This window comes from Lutra lutra, chromosome 18 (genome assembly GCF_902655055.1).
Source record: "Lutra lutra chromosome 18, mLutLut1.2, whole genome shotgun sequence".
NCBI classification, from domain to species: domain Eukaryota; kingdom Metazoa; phylum Chordata; class Mammalia; order Carnivora; family Mustelidae; genus Lutra; species Lutra lutra.
In genome coordinates, this window is record NC_062295.1 from 7,090,031 (window position 1) to 7,112,545 (window position 22,515).

The following is a 22,515-nucleotide window of genomic DNA, read 5'->3' on the forward strand; positions in this document are numbered from 1 at the left end:
GCCCCTGGATCCACTTTCTGGGTTCCAGTTCCAACTTCTACGTCACCATGGCCATGGTCAATGCACAGTCATTGCACTGAGTAATGGGAGCGACACCTGGGAGTGCTGAGCTGCTCAGCGCAGACACATCCCTCCGCCATGACCCCCGGGCCTGTCTGCCTGACCGGGCCTGTCTGCCTGACGGGTCATCTCGACTGAGCTGCTGCCGCATCGCACACTCAGCAGTCTCACTGGCCCCTTGCAGGCACCAAGGTGAATAAGGACTCTGAAGACCAGAGAGGTTTAGCCTGTGCCTCAGGTTGCACAGCCGCTTAAACCAAAGCCCATTCTGTTCACACCGCACTTATGACTGCTGAGTCTGACGGCAAGGTTCTAGAAACCTATCTTCATTTGATTCTGCTACCCAGTGTCCCAGATAATCTTCTGTTCTTAATGTCACGCTTTGTTGAACAAGAACACCACCCCCACATCCTCCCTGGTCCCAGATAGGCAGTCAAGCTGCCAGTCAGCGCGGCTGTCCCCTCCGGGAGCTGCTCCCCCCACTACCAGCCACGGCAGCTCGCCTCAACCCTGATCTCACCATGTGCTTGATTTCTTAGGAGCCCCATGAACAGCTCAGAGCTAAAAGAAAATGCCCCTCAAAGGGCATTACAAGCCAGCCCAGGTCTCTGGGTTGTGCCACACAAACTTGTATCCTGTATTAACATTTTGGGGTGGAGTCTGCCTGCAGTGTCTGGCAAAGGATGGAAGCCTGATCTGAGTCGTGCTTCTGCCCCTTCCTGTCTGTGTGATTTGCAGCAGGTTGCTTGACCCCTCTGGTCCTCAGTTTTCCCAACCCTACAGTGAGGAGGGTTAACATCCCCTGCTACTTGCCCTAGACTCACCCACATGGTCACAAAGCAGAAAAAATAACAGGAAAAAAAATAATAACGGAATCTGCCCCTATTTCTGGCAGTCCAGGCTGAATCCTGAGGCCACCAGGAGGCCTCCCTCTCCAGCGATGGTGCCATGTGGATTCGCACTGAGATTATGACACTGATGATGTCTGAGAGAGGAACCTAAGAGTCCCCAGGCCCCGTCATTCCCCCCGCTTTTAACTAGGCGATGCGACCGACCGCACACTATCTTCAGATGTACAGAGGAGGTGGAGACAGCGCTCACCTGCCTTTCACCACGTTCTCCCAGTGCCAACACCTCCCTCCCTCCCTGCAGCAGCACATCAAACGAAGAAATTAACATGGGCACATTATGTAGTGCGGACCTCGTTCAGAGTCCCCTGCTTTCCCCAATAATGTCCCTATTTTGCTTCTAGGATCCCATCCAGGACGCCACGTTGCACTTAGCCCAATCCCTTTTCAAAACCCAAATCCACCTCCTGGCAACCTTGCTGTTTCCCCATTGTGCAGGCCCTCCCTGGACCCTTCCCCACCCCTGCCCAGGGCACTCTGGACTTCCAGGGGGAGCGGGCTCTAGGCTTCCTCCATCCGAGCACACAGCCTCGTCCCACGTGATCGAAACTTCTCCCATGGTCGGCGTCTTTCCAGAATTAAATGCTCTCCTTTATCCTCACTTTAAAGCAAGTCTCTGCAGACCAGCTTGTGGGGAGATTTGGGACCCTTGCCCTGGCATGTGTCTCTAATGCCGTTGCAATGGCAGCTAGTGGGCACACCTGTGTTTCGAAGCCATCAGGCAGAGAGGGGCTGGTTCTCTTCAAGAAGGCAGCCCCCTGAGTGTGCGACTGTCCCTTAGACCAGAGGTTGTTTTAAGAGAATTTAAAAGCCCAGACACAGGACACTTGGGCGCCTAGATACTTCCCCAGCCCATGTGCAGTCCATCCTGCCCCAGCCCCTGGTAACCGCGTGCTGTCGTGTATCCCCCTGATTTTGCCTTTTCCAGAAAGTCCTATGGAGGGGACCATGCGGTGCGTACCTCCCTGATTCTGGGATCTCTCGCTCAGCATGGTCACTCTGAGACTCTTCCGTGTCCCTCCGTGTTAGGGCCCGTGTCGGTAGATGGTTCCTTCTATAGGGCTGAACGGATTCCCACGGCGTGCAGGTATCACTCGACTTTCCCTACTGCAGCCAAGGGACGTGTCGGTCCTTTCCAGGTTTTGGCAAATAAACATAAAAGCCACCGAATACATGCACGTATGCTCACGTCTTCATGTGGACGTGCACTTTCGTTTCACTTAGGTAAATACCTAGGAGGGGCTTCTGGTTGACGGCGTGCGTGTGTTTTCAGCATTGTAGGAAAGGGCCACGCTGCCTCCAAAGGTGGCTGCACCCGGGTACATTCCCACCAGCTGTGAATGAGGGTCCTAGTGGCTCTGCACCCTTGCCCAGTACTCGCTAGTGTCCACTCTGTTTTTTAGCCATGATGATGGGTGGGTTTTAAAAATCATAATGATAGTTAATTATAAAATTATAAAATTGTGATTTAATTATAATTCACAGGAAGTTAGCAAAAAAATAGTATGCAGCGTACCTCCTCCCGGCTTCCCCCAATGGTAGCATCTTCTAGAACTACAGTGCAGTATTACAACCAGGAAATGTGACGGTATTTTTTTACACCTCGAGCCATCCTAGTGGATTTCTCCAGAAGTGGGCCGTTCCCAGCACCTAGCGAACACCGATCCAAGCACACCCGCTGTGAGAAGCTCTCAGCGGGTCTCGGGTCGGCAGGGAGCAGGGTCAGGGCTGAGAAGTCACTGGCTGTCTCCTGCCTTTTTGCAGAGCACATTCATCAACAGACCTGCCCTTGGAATCCTTCCTCCGGAGAACTTCGTGGAGAAGCTGCGGGAGTCCTTGCTCTCGGTGAGTTCCCGGGAACTGCCCACCCCTGCTGGGACCTGCCTCTGGCTTCCAGCCCCGCTGGGGGGCGGTTCCATCTCTTTCAGGGGGTACCAGCAGCGGGAGGAAAGGATCGAGAGCCACCCCCTTTGAGGATGGGGTGTGTCTACTTCAGTCTTGCTCTGTGCTGGTTTTTCTCATGAGGAGCGTTTTCAATTTTCCTTTTAAAGAAAAGAAGGGATCCCTTGTGTGCCTGAAAAAGGAAGTGGGGGAATTAACATTTGTCCAGAGTTTTGCACGTTATTCACCCTCCCTGACATTTCAGTTTTAGTCGTGACAACAATTAAAGTCATTCTTTTTTTTTTTAAAGATTTTATTTATTTATTTGACACAGAGAGAGAGAGACCACAAGCAGGGAGAGAGAGGGGGAGAAGCAGGCTCCCCACTGAGCAGAGAGCCGGATGCGGGGCTCGATCCCAGGACCCTGAGATCATGACCTGAGCCGAAGGCAGAGGCTTAACCTACTGAGCTACCCAGGCGCCCCAATTAAAGTCATTCTGAACCTCAGCTTCCCACTTCTAAAATGTGGGCATCTAAGGGGATGGCGGGTGCACTGGGCAGGCTGATCTGGGCTTTTCTTTGTGGCTTTTTCCTCCCTGCCCTCCAGCTTCCAGGCTTTCCTGTTCCCTTTCTCCCAGTCCTGCTAAGCTTGGGACGTTCCTGGATCCCTCCCAGCACCCCACGGCCCCCAGTGCCCAGCGTGGGCCCCTGCGGAGGCTCAGCACCAGCTAGGGCCAGTGGGAATCTATGGAGCCAAGGCCACAACTGTTTCTCTCCCTGCAGGTGGCTCCCAAAGGGATGTCCCAGCTTATCACCATGTCCTGCGGCTCCTGCTCCAACGAAAATGCCTTTAAGACAATCTTCATGTGGTACCGGGTGAGGTTTAGGGCATGAGCACTTGCACGCGCGTTCATGCACACCCACGTGTGCATAAACAGGCTCCCCAGTCTCCAGCCACACACTCACCCCTTGTCCACCTGTGCCTCCCACCTGGCCGGAGTACTGACCGCCAGTGCCCATGGTTAAAATCCGGAGAGGGCCACTACCTGGACAGGGCTTCCCAAGCATCCCGCGGGGGTCGGGGGGTGGGGAGACTGACTTACCCGATGTCACCACGCCGGTTTTCCTTCGCATCCCATACCCCATCTCAGCAGCTCTCCGGCGTTGCTGGCAGCATAGTGACGCTCCTGTGTGCTCCGCCCCTCGTGCTGCTGCAAGCTCAATGCACAGTCTCGCGTGCTAGTGCAGAGGGGACCAGTCAGCGTATGTGATCAGCCGGGAGAAAGCCCTCGCTAGGGACCCGACCGAACGTGGGTCTGCGTACAACGGGGAAGGTCCTCCTTCCCCGGAGAGTCTCTGAGATTTCGTCTGTTGTGTGTTGTCAGAACAAGGAGAGGGGTCAGACGGGTTTCTCCAAAGAGGAGCTGGAGACGTGCATGATTAACCAGGTGAGCACAGCGCGCCCTTCTGCCCTGCCCTCCGGCTCGTGCAGCTCACACACCCTGGCCCTCTCAGGGAGGAGGCATCCCACGCAGCTCGGCACCTGTAACAGAATCCCACACACAGAGTAGGTAGCTTACACAACAGAGTGTGTGCCCACAGTTCAGGAGGCTGGAGTCCAAGGTCAAGGTCAGTTCCATTCCCTGGGCTAGGCCCTCTGCATGGCCTGTGGACGGTGCCTTCTCACCATGTCCTCACATGTCCAGGAGAGAGCAGGCACTCTGGGATCTCTTCCTCTAAGGGCACCGACCCCGTCACCAGGGCCCAACCCTATGATCTCATCCGACCCTGATCACCTCCCAGAGGTCCTTCCTCCAAACACCATCATATTTCGGGGAGTGGGGGTGAGGGTTTCCACATGGATATCTGGGAGGGACACAGACATCACATCCCTACCAAGGGGTTCCCAAGCATTCCCACTCCCTGGTCCATTCCTCTGGTGTCAAGACTGAATGGCGCCCTTCCTGACCGGCACACATAAGTTTCCCAGGACAGAATTGGACTGTCTGAGGAACCTTTAATATACTCACCAGAATCATCCAAAATGTCAGCACAGAGGCACATACAAGGGAGTTCACCCCACTGGAGGTTATAGTCTTGATAACCAGGAGAGATCGAGAACCAGCTATATAGATGGGGAAATGGGAATGGAACCCTAGTGGTCCACAGAGGTGCCAAGGAGGCCAGTGTCGGAGGTGAGGGGTGAGCATAGAGGCACAGGGAAAACCAGGGGGGTAGATCACAAGCTCCCAGCCAGCTTCAACCAGAGCAGGCCTGTCCTCCCCCATTCAGTGACTTAGACAGAAGTGTATGCTGCTCTTACAAAAAACAAAAAACAAAAAAACAGGAGCCACTGAATTCAATGAACCCCTGCATACGTCCACAAGATTCTGCAGAAACAGTCACAAAGGGTTTCTCTCGGCCTGGAGCACACATGCTGTAATTTAGTGAGAACAGTGGAAGGTAAATTGCACAGACCCTGTGCTGTCAACCATGTAAGTAAATACACAGGAGATTACTGGAAGAAATCCTGCTAATATGTTTACAGTGGGTTGCCTCTGGGTGGTAAGATTGTTTTTAATTTCTTTTCATGCTTCCTTAAATTTTCCTCCCCTAATCCACCTCTTTCTCTGTGTTCACACAAACCTCCATAAACTTAAGCACTTCCTTTCTCCTTCTGGCCGTCTTTATAATAAACAGTGGGTCGTGCCTCCCCCCCTTCTCACCTGACCCCCATGGACATCCTGTTCCGTCACAGTTGTAGGTCCCGTTGCTCATGTTTAGTGGCGGCATCAGGGGACAATTAAGGAGAGTGACAGGAAGGGTATTCCAGAGTTTGGGGAACAGGGAAGGAGGGTTAGTGCTATTTCCCCGGGGCTGTCAGGAACCCTGAGGAGATCAGCCAGCCCGAGAAAATGTGATGTGAGCCTCCCAGCAACTCTGGGTTCCCAGTTGTCTGCCTAAAGCAGCTGGAAATGCGTCTGGCCTGGTTGGAAATGAGGCCACTGTGCTATCCGCATGGGAGTTCCTGCGTCCCTCCTGAGCACGGGGCAGCCTCCTCATAGGAAGAGGCTGCCACTCTGGCCCCAGCCCGCAGACCCCTTCCAAAGGCCCAGAGACTTGCAGTGAGATGCTCTGCCCAGCCTTGTGTCCTGGGAGATGTCTGGCCCACCAGAGCAGTGGAAGCCAGAGCAGTCTGGTCACAGTATGAGCTCAAAACTCATAAGCCCCAGCAGCCTAAAGCAGGTGGCGGGCCCTGGGGCAACGTGTCTGCCCAGCCTTTAGGCCTTAGCCACCTGCTGTGGCCACGGGAGGAAAATGGGCCCAAATGTTGCAGAACTTGTAAGAAGCCAGAAGTTTAGGTAGTTACATGAAATCTCTTGATTGAAAACATTTTCACTTGAATGTCTTTGGGCCAGGTGTAGACCTCGGGACTCAGTCTTCACTTGGTCCTGAGAGCGGACTCGGGTTCTTCTGATAGACATGTGTGTTCTTCTGGGCGCGCGGGGTCAACAGTACGATCCCCTGCCCTAAGACTGTGACTGACCACCACTGTTTTCTGGTCCTAGGCCCCCGGCTGCCCCGAGTACAGCATCCTCTCGTTCATGGGCGCGTTCCACGGGAGGACCATGGGTAAGGAGGGCCCGTGTGAGCCCCTGGTGGCAATGAGACTACGATTAACAGCAGCAGCCACAGTGACAGTCACCTTAGATCCCACCTTGGCCGTTTTCACGTAGCATCTCACCAACTCCACGCTGTTCTCTGCAGAGCGGGGCCTGTTAGTCCCACTTTGCAGATGTGGAGATCAGGGCCCGTCAAGGAAGGAACATGCCAGGGCCCGACAGTGGCATAGCCGGAATTCAAACCCTGACTCTGTGCCTTCAAAGCCTGTGCTGAATCTGCAGTGAATCAGGAAGGAAAGCGTGCATGCGCACACGCACACACACACACACACACACACAGGTTCTGCTTCAGCCTCAGGGTACCACAGGAACTCCAGGCAGCAGGCCTCCCTGGGGGTTGGAAGACACGGCCTGAATTGCCCGTGATCTGCTTTTTCGAAGACTGTCCCTCCTCCTTCCCCAAGCCCAACCGCCTTGTGTTTTGCTGGCCTAGGATGCTTAGCGACCACGCACTCCAAAGCTATTCACAAGATCGACATCCCTTCCTTCGACTGGCCCATTGCACCGTTCCCACGGCTGAAATACCCTTTGGAAGATTTTGTGAAAGAGAACCAGCAGGAAGAAGCCCGCTGTCTCGAAGAGGTAACACTGCCCCGTCTCCTTCCCCTCGGGGAGGGGCACGCAGAGTTTGTCTGGGACCTGCCTGGCGGTCCCTGGGAGGGATGTGGGGACAGAGAGGCCTTGTGTCCCACGTGTTCCGCACCGGGAAAAGGAACGGGACACCTTGATTTTGCCTCCTGGCATCCATCACCCTGTTTCCGGTACTGATTTCTGGTACCATTTAAGTTTCTTTGGGGGTAAGCTTCGGTGACTCGGGAACAAGAGAGGCTTTATGAGGATACGGGGCAGCCCATGGAAAAAGTGGACGCCTAGGACCCTGTTGTCTACCGCTTTTCAACCCGCTCCCAAGTCCTAGGGCTGCTCTGGGGTTGCAGCGAGGGGTGGGGGAGGGACTGAGGACGGACAGCCCTGATGCCACACCTCTGCCTAACCAGCAGCCCCCCTTCGATGTGTTCTGTGTATTAGGTTCCCTGTTAGACTCTGGAAGGAGTCTTTGCTGGGAAAAAGACACTGGAAAGTCTTCATGCTTGAAATCTGAGCTCAAATGAGGCTGGTTTGAGGCAGCTTTGCCCCTTAGACGTGTCATCCTTTTCGATCAGTTAATAATTAACACGGACTGCGTGTGAAGCGAGGTGCTAGGTGCTGGGTACTTTGTAGTAAAGAAAAGAGACGGGAATGGAGTCTAGTACAGCCCCATGCCACAGAAATATTTAGCTACATAGGTAATGGGAGTTTTTTTAGAAATCACCGTTTTTTAAACAAATTCGTATCTGAGATTCTGCACAGAAAGGACTCTCCTACCAGTATCACGCCGACGATACAGTGGCCGTAGCATCGTACTTGCGGGGGGGGCAGCAACTCCTTCCCACACGCCGGGCCTGTGCTGGGTGGTCTCATTCAGTCCCTCTGTGGCCCGAGTCCTTAGTTTCTGCCCCGCAGGTGCCAGCACCAGGCCCAAGTAGGGCGCATCCCCGCCCACACGAGCGGCTCTGAATGGCTGCCGCCATCTTCGCCGGAAGTACACATGAACACGTGTCTGGCATCACTTCCGGGGGAAGGGGAGACCACCTGCCCATCCTAGGAGGTTGCCCTACTAGGCAACCATTGTTGGAAATGCAGGTAGAGGATCTGATTGTGAAATACCGGAAAAAGAAGAAGACGGTGGCGGGGATCATCGTGGAGCCCATCCAGTCAGAGGGGGGAGACAACCATGCGTCTGACGACTTCTTCCGGAAGCTGAGAGACATCTCCAGGAAGGTCAGTGCATGGGGTGGGGGCTGGTCGGGGCCATGGGCCCTCTCCAGCTGGTTTTCCGGAGCAAAGGGTTAGCTCTGGAGGCCTCGAGCATGTCCAGATGGTCTGAGGCTGCCTGGCGGCCTCGCAGGTAGGGGCATTGGAGGCAGGGGCTAGGTTGGGAGTTTGTCCCTAAAATCTCACTGCAGAACCAGCCTCCACCGTGCCACGTTAGTCAGGGACTTGCCCAATCCAGGGATGCCTAGGAAGGCCTCAGCCTCCTGTTCTCTCTACAGACCCCACCTCATCTCTCAGCCCAGTGTGATCCACACTCCATAGACGCGAAGCGAGCAGACTCTAGACTAATATCCCGTGTTTACTTTAATACCTCGTGCATGTGCAACTGGCACATCCAGCCAGTAAGACAGGAGCTGCTCTAAACACGTACACAGTAACCGGCGGTCGGGCTGGCGAGTGGAACCGGCAAACAGGACAGCTGGAGCCTGGGAGGCAGGACTGGGCCTTTCTGCCGGGACCGCCAGCCCGCGGAGGAAGTCCGCTGACTCACTTGGGGCCTGAAGCTGAATCCAGTGTCACTGGGAGTGGGTTCAGGGCGTACTTGATGTTACGGTCCTGTTCTAGCTCAGCAGTCTGAGGACAGGTTCAGGTCCAGCTCCGATGCACCTGCTTGGCCCAGGAGCGGGGGCCTGGTTCACACAGCAGAAAGCGGTGCGTCTCTGGCTGGATGGATGCTGGTCAATGTGGTGGGTGTTGATTTGTTCCTTCTCTCCCATCTCTGCCAGCACGGCTGTGCCTTCTTGGTGGACGAGGTCCAGACGGGAGGGGGCTGCACAGGCAAGTTCTGGGCCCACGAGCACTGGGGCTTGGCCGACCCTGCAGACGTGATGACCTTCAGCAAGAAGATGATGACTGGGGGCTTCTTCCACAAGGAGGAGTTCAGGCCCAATGCTGTGAGTAGCCACCCACCCTGGCTCCCCACCACTCCTTTCTCCAAACCAGGAGCTGAGTGGACACCTACCAGGTCACATAGGGCCCCTGACACCCACTTCTTACCAGTGTAATTAACCAGTGGTTATGATCACCCAGCTCTGTGCGGGGCAACTTCCTCACAGCCCACTGTCAGTCTCCTGATCTCCGTCGTTAATAGCCGATAATGTTGTTAATAGCCACTGCTTTGAACTGAGCATGTGCTCTGTGCCTGGCCCCATTCTAAGTACTTCTCATGTCCTTTTAATCCTTAAAACAATCTAACCGAGTAGGTGTTATTTTTCTCTCCTATTTTGCCAATGAAAAATCAGGCATGGAGAGGTTAATTAAACTGTCCAAGGTCACACAGCCTGTTAAGTGACAAAGCCAGGGTTCAAATGAGGAGCCCATGCTCTAAACCAGTACACTGTACTGCCAGATATACATAGGGGTTCTCATACATACACACATACACACACAGTCATCAGGGGCCCGGGATCTTTTCTTCCACTATTCCTGCATGTGCTTTCCACCCTCAAGATTCCCTTATGATCCAAAATCACTGCTGGAGCTCCAGCCATCACGTATCAGTTCTAGGCAGTAGGAAGGAAAAAGGAGGAAAGGACAAAGTGGGCCCCTTCTTGTCTTAAAGCAGCCTTCCCAGAAATCCCACAACATTTCTGTTTCTAACACTTTGACTAAGATCTGGTCACATGTCCACTCCTGTCTCCAAGGGAGGCTAGGAAGTGTGTTTTAGTTAGCCGCACTAACACCTGAATAATTCATGGAGGAATAAATCGGTGATCATTGTAAGTCAGACTGCCACCAATCCACTCCTGACTCCCCACCTGTATTTTCCAGGATAAATCAGTTAACCTTTCAGAACCTTGGCTCTTCTTCTAGAAAATGAGGATTATAGTAGTTAAGGGCCAACTGTCATGGTTGCCCCAGGACTGAGGGATTGTCTAGGGCATGGACCGACTTGGTCTCCCTAACAGTAGCAGCTGTTTCAGTGAGATGACGTGCGTTACCCTCCCGAGCCTTGGTAGATGCTCGTTGGTCTAGTTTCTCTCCTCCCAAGATGGACACATGTCTGAAGGAAGTGGGGCCCCTCCAGGGTGTGCCTGTGTATGAACCCTTCCAACACCCTGGGCCTCGTTCCAGCCATACCGGATCTTCAACACCTGGCTGGGGGACCCGTCCAAGAACCTGCTGCTGGCCGAGGTCATCAACATCATCAAGCGGGAGGACCTGCTGAACAACGCAGCACATGCTGGGAAGGCCCTGCTCACGGGGCTGCTGGACCTCCAGGTACCCCTCACGCTCCCCCGTCCGTGGCTCCCCACCCTCCAGGGCACCATCCGAACTCTCTGTTTCTGTAGGGTCCGTCCCTCCCCCACTCCCCATCCCTGGCTCTCTTAAGTTCAGGCATCCGTCCTCTGGGAAGCCTCGCAAACACACCCCACTCACACTCCCCCCGACACGTCACCTCGTCCCTTGTTGCTACTTCCTCTCACACGTACCACTCCACAGTAGCACTAACGGGACAAGCCACAGAAGTGATTTTAAACGTTCTAGTAAGCAGACGGACAGTAAAAAGGAAGGAGGCAAAGTTAGCAATAATGTGTCTTACTTAACCCATCACGTCCACACGATGATTTCAGCCTACCGTCAGTATAGAAAACAGTCACTGTGGGATGTTGTATTCTCTAAGACTTGGAAACCCGGCCCAGACCTTCCACGGACAGTGTGTCTCCACTTGCACTTGCCACATCTCAGGCCACACGTGGCTGCCGCATGGGACGACACAGCTCTCGGTTATCATTGCTTGCCTTTTTGTCATGCTCCCTGCCCGACACCCTCCCCCCACTTAGCGCACACACGCGCACACACACGTGCACACACACGTGCACGGGACTCTCCCAGGTGGGGCGGGGCCGGTGGGAGCAGAGCCCGCTCAGGAGCTGGAGGTCAGCTGACCCTCCCCAGTTGACGGTCACAAAGAGCCCTTCCGCTGGGAGATGGAGGGTCCAGTTGCCTGTGATGTGAGCAGAACCACCAAGGCGCGATGGCAAGGGGGGTAGGGAGGGGAGTCGGTCAGTTGTGGTAACAGCCTGCATTATTGAGCGCCTGCTGCGTGCCCGGGCCTGGAACAGGGGCTCTTAGACACCCGCGGGGTGAAGTCCAGCAGCAGTGAGTGTAGCCACCATTACTACCCCAGTTTTACAGGTGAGGGAACTGAGGCATGGAGGGGCTGTTGGCTTTTCCAAAGTGAGACAGCTTCCATATGACACCCGTGGGGCTGGAACGTGATGCTGGCGGACTTCAAAGTCCGTGTTCTAGGGGTACCCAGGTGGCCCAGACGCTCAAGGGGTAAAGTGTGGCTGTTAGAGCAGCTGAGACCCTCCAGCCAGTCAGCAGGTGCCTGAACAAGCAGAGGAAGTGCTGCAGGGACTTCCGAGCCTCAGTTTCCCCACCTGTGGAGACCCACTGGGCCCTCCTCCGCTGGTGGACCATGCATGTAAGTGCCTGGCACCCATGTGGGCCCTTATTAACACCAGAACGTGGCTTCATCTCCACTTTCCACCAATGAGATGACACTTGCCCCTCGGCTCTGCCCCGCTGCCCTGAGATTATGTTTTTTTAACATTTATTTATTTACTTATTTATTTGACAGGGAGAAAGAGAGCGTGAGCGCACACATGCTGGGTGGTGGGGCAGAGGATTAGGGAGAATCGATGCCACGACCCTGGGATCATGACCTGAGCTCAAACCAAGAGTCAGATGCTTAACTGACAGAGCCACCAGGTGCCCCTGCCCTGAGATTATTTGCGGTCACACACGCCCTGTTGATTGTCCCTCCCCACGATGCAGTGGGGAAGAGCCGAGGTCTTCTGTGCCCAGTGACTCCGGAGCTTCCTCGGGCTGCTGGAACAAACGGCCACAAGCTGGGTGGTTTAAAACAAGAACTGGTTCCCTTATCGTTCTGGACACCAGAAGTCTGAAACCCGTAAGACAGCAGCACATGTAGTGATTCGTTCCGGAGGCGCAGAGGGGGCGTCCACCCCACACCTCTCCCGGCTTCTGGTGGCGCACGGCAATCCTGGGCGTCCCCTGGCTTATGGGTGCACATTCCGGCCTCTGCCTCCGTTCTTCCCGCCTCTGTTGTCGCCCACGTCCCTGTCCAGATCTCCCTCCTGTAACGAGGCCGATCCCCGGAGTTAGGGCCTCCCCAATCCAGTGTGATCTCTTCTTAACTAACTGCACCGGCAAATACTCTACTTCAAAGTGAGGTCCCGTTCACAGGTTCCAGGTGGACGTGACTTTGGGGAGGGGAGCACCGTTCAACCCAGCACCCAGTCTCAGAGCCTGGAATGAGATGAGCTTCCTCTCCTACCAGAATCACAGCTTTTCTGGAAGTTCTGATGAGGACGCCTGACGTCCTCTGAGCACCTTATGTCACTAAATTCCCACCACGGCCCGTGGGGGATGAGAGCATTTACATCCTTCGGTTTATAGAAGAGGAAACTGAGGCACGGGCCACTTACAGGGTGCTTCAGGAGAGAGAGGCAGAGCGGGTTTTGGACTCGGGACTGGATGTGTACAGAGCCAGAGCTCGTAACCCCGCAGCCGTCCTGCTGGAGCTGCACAGTCCCGAAGGCCAGACCTGGGGGGCATGTGGGAAGCCGCAGTGATGGTCCGGCTGCTGCCTGGGTGATGGGCTTTGACGTGGCCTCCCCCCACCCACCCATTGCAGGCCCGGTACCCCCAGTTCATCAGTAGAGTGAGAGGAAGAGGCACCTTTTGCTCCTTTGACACTCCCGATGAAACCATACGGAATAAACTCATTTTAATGGCCAGAAACAAAGGTAAGTGAGCAGGACTGGAAGCTGGGCTGCATCAGGGATCCAGGTCACCTGGGGACAGTGCACTGCGGGGCACAGGGTGGCAGAGGGTTTGAGGGGCTGAAGACAGTCTGAGTGCTCTTTCTGAAAAGAAGGGACAGTGGCCAGTGGGATTTCCTTATTCATTCACTCGACAGACATTCACTGAGAAGGTGAGTTACACAACAAAGGAGACAACAGAGATGATGAAGGAGCTAGACCATCGGGGCCCTTCCTTCAAGGAGCTCACGGTCTAGCATGCAGGGAACATGTGAGACGGCTTTTCGTAAACCATCAGTTGCAGTTCTGCATCCTAGGAAGGAGGAAAGGGGCTAAGGATGGAAGAGTGGTGGGGGGATGTGTCAGACCAGGAAATCAGGGGAGGCTTCCTCGAGGAAGAGGCATTTTACCTTAAGTCTAGCCAGGGAGCCGGGGCTGGCCAAGGGAAGGTGGGGAAGGGCATTCGGGTACAGGGAGGGACGTGTGCAATTACCTGAGGCAGGATGGAGCCCACAGAGACAGAGAAGCTCCTGGAACGGGTGTGAGGAGGGGCCACGGGGCACACGTCACATGGGCCTGCAGAGCCCGTTGTAGAGTCCCAGCTTCTTCCTGAGCTATGGGAAGCCATGGCAGAGGCGCAGTGGGGTCAGAGTGTGTGATCGGAGGCCCTAAGATGAGTCAAGCATAGACACGGCCCCTTCACTGCTCCCTCCCAGAATTCCTGAGGGGCAGGGGTAACTCGCCTCCTCTTTAAGAAGAGAAAGCTGAGTTTCGGGGGCACTGAGAGACCTTGACCAGGACACCCAGCTAGTCAGTGGTGAAGACGCCCTTTAAAATCAGCAGGTCCAACCCTCCGTGGTGACAGCTCTGCCCCTCACACCCGCTGCCGGCCTCCCTGCACTCCGTCATTTCCCTGTTTGCTTCTTTCCTTCCTGACCCTACCACGAGTTTCTGGAAGGCAGGCCTCAGCTGGCCTGGTTCGGGGGCCGCAGAGCAGGCATTTGAGGTAGAAGGGAAGGTGGGAGGGAGAGGGAGAATGGCCGGCAGGCTGGGAGGAAGGACAGACAGAAGCTGGACAGAAGGAAGGTGCACTGCAGGTAGCCCCCTCCCAGCGGCCACGGCGCGGCTCTGTGCCCAGGCCACTGACTCCCCTCCTGCCTCTGCTTCCAGGCGTGGTGTTGGGAGGCTGCGGGGACAAATCCATCCGATTCCGCCCCACTCTGGTCTTCAGGGATCACCACGCGCACCTGTTCCTCAATATTTTCAGCGACATCTTAGCAGACTTCAAGTAAAGAAGCCATTTCCACTACGCTCTGAGAAAGCCCCGATCTCAACTGTTGTCAAATTGATTAGTTTGCCTAATTCATGTTTTCACTTAAAGTATCAGAGGCGAATGCGTAAACGGAAGGGTTCTTTGTGGGGAGGGGATGTTTGTGGTGGCTTCGGGGGGAGGGGACGGGCGGGAGGGGCTGGTTTTGATTTTCCTCCCTGCAGAGCCAATGACGCACTTGGGTCTGAGCCCAGAAAGTCTGCATGAGCCCTGGACATCGTCTTCGGCAGGGCCATGAGGGTCCTGGCCATATATGTGCCCACCTTGACCCCAACAGTTTCTTTGGAAGCCAGGCAAAGGAATGACAGCTGCTCCCGGGACTGGTGGCGGGGACTTCTGGGTTCCGGTCTCTCTCAAGTGCCGTATTGTGTGATCGAGGATGCGGGTCCCCTCGCCTGATGCAGACGGGCATGCTCTCCCCCTCCCGCCCCACCTGGGATTCTGAGCAGATCCCATGCACAGTTCAGCAAAGGACAGGACAGATGACACAAAGGCAGGGCAGTTGGAACATTAGGCTGGAGCTTGCAGTGCAGGAAGGGGTCGCTCCACTCAGTGTATCTGGGCATCCTCTAAACTGTGAATTCCGTCCTTGAAGGGGCTTGGCCTTGGAGACTCTCTGGGTGGCATCACCGGCACTTCTTACTCACCACCTTCCATTCCCCCGACGCTGTCCCCTCTGTTAAATGTGATCCCAGGCCTGGGATCCCAGTATGTCCCCTGAGCATCCACGGGGATGCACAGGAGCCAAAAGGTCAGAAGCACAAGCCAGTGGCCCGGGAGCGGAAGCCCAGGGCTTTGGGCAGCAGAGCCACCTCCCCCTGTCTCCCTGGGCATCTGGGGTCTGACCCGTGGACCCCTCACCCCAGGGGCTCTTTCTCTACTCCCCTTCGGAGCAGCCCTCACTAGACAGCAGAGCTGTGCGAAGCCCTCCAGCACGGAGAACTGGTTGCTAAGCTAGATTTCTTCCTGAGGGTAGCACCGTGAAACTCCAGGCACAGAGCGCCATGCAGAAAAGATGGCCTGTTGGTTCCAGGTGGTTTCCTTGTACTGGCCACTCCAGGTTAGAGACTTTCCCGACAGAGAGGAGGACGTAGCTTACCAGGCAGATGAGAGTTAAACGCTGAGTTGGACGGTAGCGGAGGCCAAGCGGCCTCTTCTGGAGACGAGACAGTCTTGGAACCGATCAGACTTCCGAGGCTCCTACAAAGAGCCTCTGGTTGTCCCGCAGCAGCGGACTGGTGTTGAGTGAGCAGACTCAGAGGCCGCGAGGGAAGCGCTCTGCCTCCCGCTGCCTGCTCGGCTGTCTTGGGAATTGGACACAGCAAGATTTTCAGTTTGGCTCTTTGATCTTCTGATAACTAATCATCCAAGACCTCAAACGGGTGGTGGTGGTGTCTTTTTCTTTTCTGCTTCCACTCTTCCCAGTGGTCCTCGACCTGTGTTTGTCGAGAAGAAAACGCAGTGCGTATTAAACAGACGCGGTCAGATCCGTGGCTTTTGGCGCACGCCTCATCTTGGGGTCTGTGCTAACCATGGCTTTCCAGGAGGACTTGTGTTGGTGTAGGGCTGTTGGCTTTGCCGGTTGAACGGAGGTGTCTGCCCCTCTCTGTGCAGGGTACCACTCGTTTGTATGTCCATCTGTTTATTCTGTCATTCCTTCATGGAACTCTCGCTAAGTCCCTCCCCTGTCCCAGGCCTAGTGCTAAGCACTAGGAATACAACATGGTCCCTGCTGTCAAGGGACTCCCATCTCACTGGGGACAAAATTCTTCAACCGGAAATCCAAGCCAAGTGGCAAGTGCTGTGACAGATGTATGGGAACATTGGGAAGTCAGAGGGAGTGGCAGGCAGGCTCAGGAGGTTTTGGGGAGAAAGTAACCTGGAGCACGGGTTGGTAGAATGAGCCAGAGCTCTCCAAGCAGACAAGGCAAGGAGGAGTGTTGCAGAAAAGGGGACAGCACGTTCAAAGACACACCAGTTCATGGTCTCATACCTTCCCAGATTCCACAGGCAATATCCCAAGAGTTAAGGCCTTATTTAACAAGCCAGATGCAAACCAAACCCTAATTCATTTATTGGCATAAGTAGGCTTTCTCTGGAGAACCTCAGCATTGGGTGCAAACGGCAGTAAGGTCCCCAGAGTCCAAAAAGTTTTCAAGCCACGGCGCAACCAGAAACTCAACTCTGTTCCCTCTCACGGGGCAATCATGGAGAAGTGAAATCGTTCTACCTGGAAAGGCACTTCCAGACTTACTCACTCCTTACCAAGGGAAGTTCCCTCGCGTGAAACTTTTTAAGCCATTTTTCAACACGATCTTGTTGGCTCAGGGCATCACACGAGTTCCTGAGGCGTCCTCTTTTGGGGGTGGGGGTACAGCTGGAAGAAGTTCAAGGAAAAGACTCTCGGCAGGGCTCGAGATTGTAAGGGCTGAGGTGGGTAAAAACGGGGAGCCCAGCCGACAGGGGCTGACTAGGGCGGGGCCCACCGAGTGCTTCTGTAGCCAACGGTCTGGGAATGAATCCATCTCCCATCAGTGCCATAGACCTTAGTTAACTATCTCTAGCAAGTCTTGTTACTTTTACAGAAAACAAGGTCCTGTAATAGCAAGTCTTAGCACATCCTCACTTTTATTATAATAAATGGGTGTTTTTTTATAATTTTTACTGACACTCAGTAACCATGCAAAGTTGTGCACATTAATATACCTGTGTATCTATACCTATCTCTCTACATATACGTATATATATATACACATACATAGATCAGCTCATGGTAGAGAACCCCAGGTGGGAGCACCACCGACTTAAACATTCGAAGTGATCTTGTTTACAGTATTCTGTTGACAGTGCCAATCAATGATAAAGAAATCAACATGTCACAATGTAACTGATGACCATATACACAATTCCGTGAATTAAATCTGTTTCCTGCGTTAATCAGTATTCTTAATTAAAAAATTTATAATGGAAACATGAGCACGAACATGGCCTTTTTGGGGTTGGGAATGGTTTCGTTAAGTCATCGTCTGACAAGTACCTATGAAACACCTATTATATACCACTGAGGGAGGTCTTGGGCGATTACTCTGCCTGCGTAAGTCTGCCTTGGGCTCAGGAAGCACCGTGAGGCCACTAACGTCACCAGAGCTCGAGGACTTAGCATGTGGTGGGGGCAGAGGGGTGGACAGGGCGTCATCCTCACACTCAGCTCATCTCCTGGTGGGGTAGAGGTCACAGCAAGCCAGCGTAGGGACCCCAGATGCTGTAGAGGTAGGAAGTGCAGGCCCCACATTGGGCTGGAAGTTAGGTCCCTGAGTTCCATCTTCAAGGTAGAGCGGGACTGCTCCAGTGACTCTGAGGAGGGACGGAAGGCAGTCCAGACCGAGAGCAAAGCTAACCAGAAGCACAAAGACAGGGTAAGGACAGGTGTCCTGTGGTGTGGTCACAGAGAGATCACAGGAGCCAGAGACTAGACCAAAGAAATAGGCGGGCTCAGCTATAGAGGACCTTCCCCACCCTGCTCAGAGGCACTGCATTTCCACGCTGTGGGGCGGGGTGGGGAGGTCACCCACCATGCTGAGTGCTCCTGTGAAGGACAGGGAGGCCGAGAGACCAGTCAGGAATCTAGGACAGTCAAGATGACTTGGCGGCCTGACCTGGAACGGGGATCATGGCCCCCCCCCTCACTAATTCTCTCAGCTGTGTCAGTGACCCTGTGTGGCTCTGACTTTTCTCACCTGTAAAACCAAGGTGTGGATCTGTGGTTTTCCAGGTTTCCTCTACCTTGGATACCCAACAGGTCTATAAAAGAATTTTCTTGGACGGCAAGATTTACCATTCAATGTGTTTTTGAAAAATAATCGCATCTAGTAATGACAGTTAATCATTTGTTGAGCATCTACTATGTGCATTTTCCTGACAAACCTATAATTTTCCTGACAAACCTATGAGCTATGTATTCGTATGCCTATTTTTAAGGTGAGGAAACGATGTCAAAGAGGTTGGGGGAACTGCTTGGAAGCCAGGATTTGAAACACACAGGTGTGTGAAAGATGGCCTCTTAGTGTATAAACAGACGTGTGTCTACACACATGCAGTCGGGTTAGGATCGGAGGCGGGCAGGGACTGTCTTCCACTCCAGGACCTTTCCCATGGCCAGCCTAGCTGCCAGCCTGCCCACCTGACTTGTAAAGTCAACCTGAGATGGTCGACACTCATATGTGCTCTTAACGTAACTTCCTAAAGTGGGTGGTGGAAGGTACCGAAACCTCACGGTCAAACACTCTTTGTTAAAAACAGACACTGCTTTCTACTTTCTGTTCTCCTTTGCTGCTGGGGAGGCAGAACGCTGCGGGGGAAGGACCTCACTCTGCTGCTTTCTAGCTGGGTGACCTTGAGCAAGTCCCTTCACCTCTCTGAACCTCCTCGGCAAAAGGAGGGCGCTAACAGTAAAGCTCGCTAACATCTATCAAATGCTGCCCTGGACCAAGCACAATTTAAGTGTGTTCCGGGTAGCAAGTCAGTCCCCCCCCGCCCCCCGCCAGCCCAGGTGGGTGCAATGGTCACCGCTGCTTCCCACAGGAAGAACCCAAGGCACAGACAGAACTTCTCTAACCGGTCACAGCTACAACGTGGCAGGACATACAGCGTCTCACTTATGGTTCTATTTCTGAACGGTCTGTTTCCGTCCATGTTAAGTTCCCACCCGTAGATATTAAGTCTCCTTCCTGAAGCGGACACAAGCCGAGCCGAGTCCTGGAATATATCTCAACTGTTCATCAGTGAAATGGATGTTTTGTCACCAGAGATGGTACAAACACGGCCAGATGGTATGGGCCCTGCCTGATTAATTGGGCAGGATTTCATAGTTGAATGCCACAGGATCAAAACAAGGCCATAAAAGCTGGACTCTGCCTGGGGTTCAAAGGGACCTTATTGCTTTCCATGTGGGGACTCACAAGGGCTGAAGTCACAAAGCAGCCGTGGAAGGAAAGCTCCCACCCCTGGCCATCTGGGTAGTCTACCCCAGACTGCCCCCCACCCCTTCGAGCAGCAGAGCCCACCACATCGGTGCTGGGGAGGGCACTAAACGTGGTCCTTGAATGGTAGAAGTCTTATCTTTGGTAAGCAGCGCAGGTGGGACACTCGCTCCCAGCTGCACGCACCGTGAATGTCCCTGACTAGCGCCGACCTCACTGTGCTCTAGGGGACCACGTCTGTGTGCGCAGGTGGCTACGAAGGAATACCCCTGCTGGCTTACAACCCTCTGTGAGCTCCCCAGGTGCATCCTGGAACTGGCCCCCATACATGGGGGGGTGGGGGACAGGGCAAGACCCGAGAAAGAGGCAAGCCACCCCGGATGGGCAGGTGGCAGGGGTAATAAGGGAACTTAACTTACAAGCCTTGTCCTGGGCAGCTGCAAGATGAGGGGCTCCAAATCCACCTGCCAGAAACTTAAGAGTTTATATGGAGGCCTTCGCTGGGTTCGCTGGCGTCCACTGCGCAGATGGGCTTAACATCATATCCCTGTGTTAAGGCTGTATCCTTGGGCAACTTCTGGAAACAGAGAAGTCAGGTGGAATCTACATTCCAAGGACAGGGGAGGGGCTGAAGAACCTTCGACTGCCCGGGGCCAGTTCGAGGGTCAACTGGCAGACAGACCCCCTTGAGGACCTCTCCAGTAATCATACACCGGAAGGCTTAAATGGTAGACATGTATTTCTCACAGTTCTGGAGGCTGGAAGTCCATGGTCAGGTTCTTAGTCAGGACCTCTTCCCCCGTGTCCTCACATGGCCTTCCTGGGGGCATACACACACATACGAAGACTCTTTATTTGTAAGGGTCCTAATCCCATCATGGGGACCCTAATCATCTCCCAAAGCCCCACACCTCCAAACACCACTACATGGGTGAATTTCACAGCAGGGGCGGGGGGATACACCTTCAGTCCCTAGCAAGTAATGTATGGAAACGGGTGTGGTACAGACCACCCCATCCCCTGCAGCTAAATTATACCCAGCCCAGGGCACAGAGGCGCCCAGAGTTCAGACGGGTCTCAGCAGACAGGCAGGAAAACCACTCTAAAAGGGACAAATGTGACCATGTCACCAACGATCTCCACGACTTCCTGACATCAGCTTAGCTTCCGAGTCCAGAATGGGAATTCAAAGTGGAGAAACTTCCCTTCACCTACAGAGTTGGCTTGAAAGAGAGTTTTGGGGTTTTTTTTGTTTGGTTGGTTGTTTTTTTTAATTTTTTTTAAAAGATTTTATTTATTTATTTGACAGACAGAGATCACAAGTAGGCAGAGAGGCAGGCAGAGAGAGAGGAGGAAGCAGGCTCCCTGCTGAGCAGAGAGCCCAGTGCAGGGCTCGATCCCAGAACCCTGAGATCATGACCTGAGTCGAAGGCAGAGGCTTAACCCACTGAGCCACCCAGGCGCCCCTGAAAGAGCGTTTTTTACAGCATTTTTCTCATCTGTTAAGCCAGACAACATGCTCTGTCATAAAAACTTAAAAACGGTATTAGAAGGTTATAAAGTTGAACGTGGACATCTGCCCTCCGTCCTGTCCACACGCCCCACCCCCGACCGTAACCACTGTGAATAAATTAGAACCTACACAGTTTATACAAATGCAAAAACAAGACCACAAAAAACTATACTGTTCTGTGGCTTGCTTTTTCCACTTATCATTATCCTATGGTTACCTTTCCACATCAGCAGATACAGTTCAGCCTCATTCTTTTTTTAAAAGATGTATTTATTTAATTTAAAGGGAGAGCATGGTGGGGAGGGGCAGAGGGAGAGAGTAACTCAAACAGACTCCTTGCTGAGCACAGAGCCCGACCCAGGGCTCAGTCCCATGACCGGGAGATCATGACCTGGGATGAAACCAGGAGTTGGATGCTCGGTGGACTGAGCCACGCAGGAACCCCCCCAATGTCATTCCTTCAAAGGGCCATATAATAGTCTGCAGTATGGCTCTACCAACATTTATTCACCACGTTACCTACTAACAAACACTCAGTTTACTTCCAGTTTCATCACTGCTGTTTATGCGTTTTACTATTAGGAACATTCGATGAACAGCCTCCTAAGTCTGCTTGGGTGTTTCTATCAGATGATCACGTGGGCACTGTCGCCAAAGTGGGGGAAATCGCCCATGTATCTAAGGACCACTTGTATCTCCAGAGAGCAGATGCTTTATTATCTGTATGGCCTTCAGGAAGGGTAAATCCCAGTGAGTCTCAAAAGTTGGGGTGCCTTGGAATTACCTAGGAAGCATAAAAATACAGATACCCCGAAGGCGCCTGGGTGGTTCAGTGGGTTCAGCCTCTGTCTTCAGCTCCGGTCATGATCTCAGGGTCCCGGGATGGAGCCCCATGTCAGACCCTCTGCTCAGCAGAGTCTGCTTCTCCCTCTGCCTCTCTCAGTGCTCTCTCTCTCTCAAATACCAGCATCTACCAGAATCCGCAGGGGTTGCGCACAGGTGAGTTTGGACATCTCCCAGATACTGCCCTCCTGGTGTGTGCCGCAGGGGCCCTTGGGTGGTCAAGTGCAGATCTGTGGTTCTGGCTCGGGAAGAAGAAGATGGAACAACGCATGTGCTGTGTGCCCTCTGCTGGTGCTGTGTGAGCCGACAACCCACGGAAATAGAGGCTCTTTCCTGCCACAGCTGCTGAGAACGGGGCTCTAACCTCCAGTGGGCGATGCTTCAGGGCAGTGACTGTCAACCGAGGCTACACGTGAGAATCACCTGAGAAACCCTGAACAGCAATGCCTGGTCACAGGTGTGGGCAATGGTATATTTTTTTAAGATTTCATTTATCTGACAGAGAGCCAGTGCCAGCAGGGGGAGAAGCAGGCTCCCTGCTGAGCAAGGAGCACGATGCAGGGATCCATCTAGGACCCTGGGATCATGACCTGAGCCAAAGGCAGACTCTTAACTGAGCTGCCCAGGCGCCCCTGGGCAACCATATTTTTACA

The 22,515-nt window shown here is 53.8% G+C and overlaps 1 protein-coding gene across 1 annotated transcript in view; it reads left to right on the forward strand.

The window, feature by feature from the left end:
* ABAT (4-aminobutyrate aminotransferase) overlaps nt 1-17,498 on the forward strand; it is an 82,919-nt gene extending 65,421 nt beyond the window's left edge. Inside the window, exons 7-16 of the mRNA XM_047712646.1 lie at nt 2,733-2,813; nt 3,633-3,725; nt 4,235-4,297; nt 6,419-6,482; nt 6,966-7,114; nt 8,213-8,350; nt 9,130-9,297; nt 10,478-10,624; nt 13,071-13,182; nt 14,368-17,498. Of these exons, the coding sequence (XP_047568602.1) occupies nt 2,733-2,813; nt 3,633-3,725; nt 4,235-4,297; nt 6,419-6,482; nt 6,966-7,114; nt 8,213-8,350; nt 9,130-9,297; nt 10,478-10,624; nt 13,071-13,182; nt 14,368-14,489 (1,137 nt within the window). The 3' untranslated portion in view covers nt 14,490-17,498. The remainder of the gene's footprint in view (nt 1-2,732; nt 2,814-3,632; nt 3,726-4,234; nt 4,298-6,418; nt 6,483-6,965; nt 7,115-8,212; nt 8,351-9,129; nt 9,298-10,477; nt 10,625-13,070; nt 13,183-14,367) is intronic.
* Nucleotides 17,499-22,515: the final 5,017 nt, after the last annotated feature.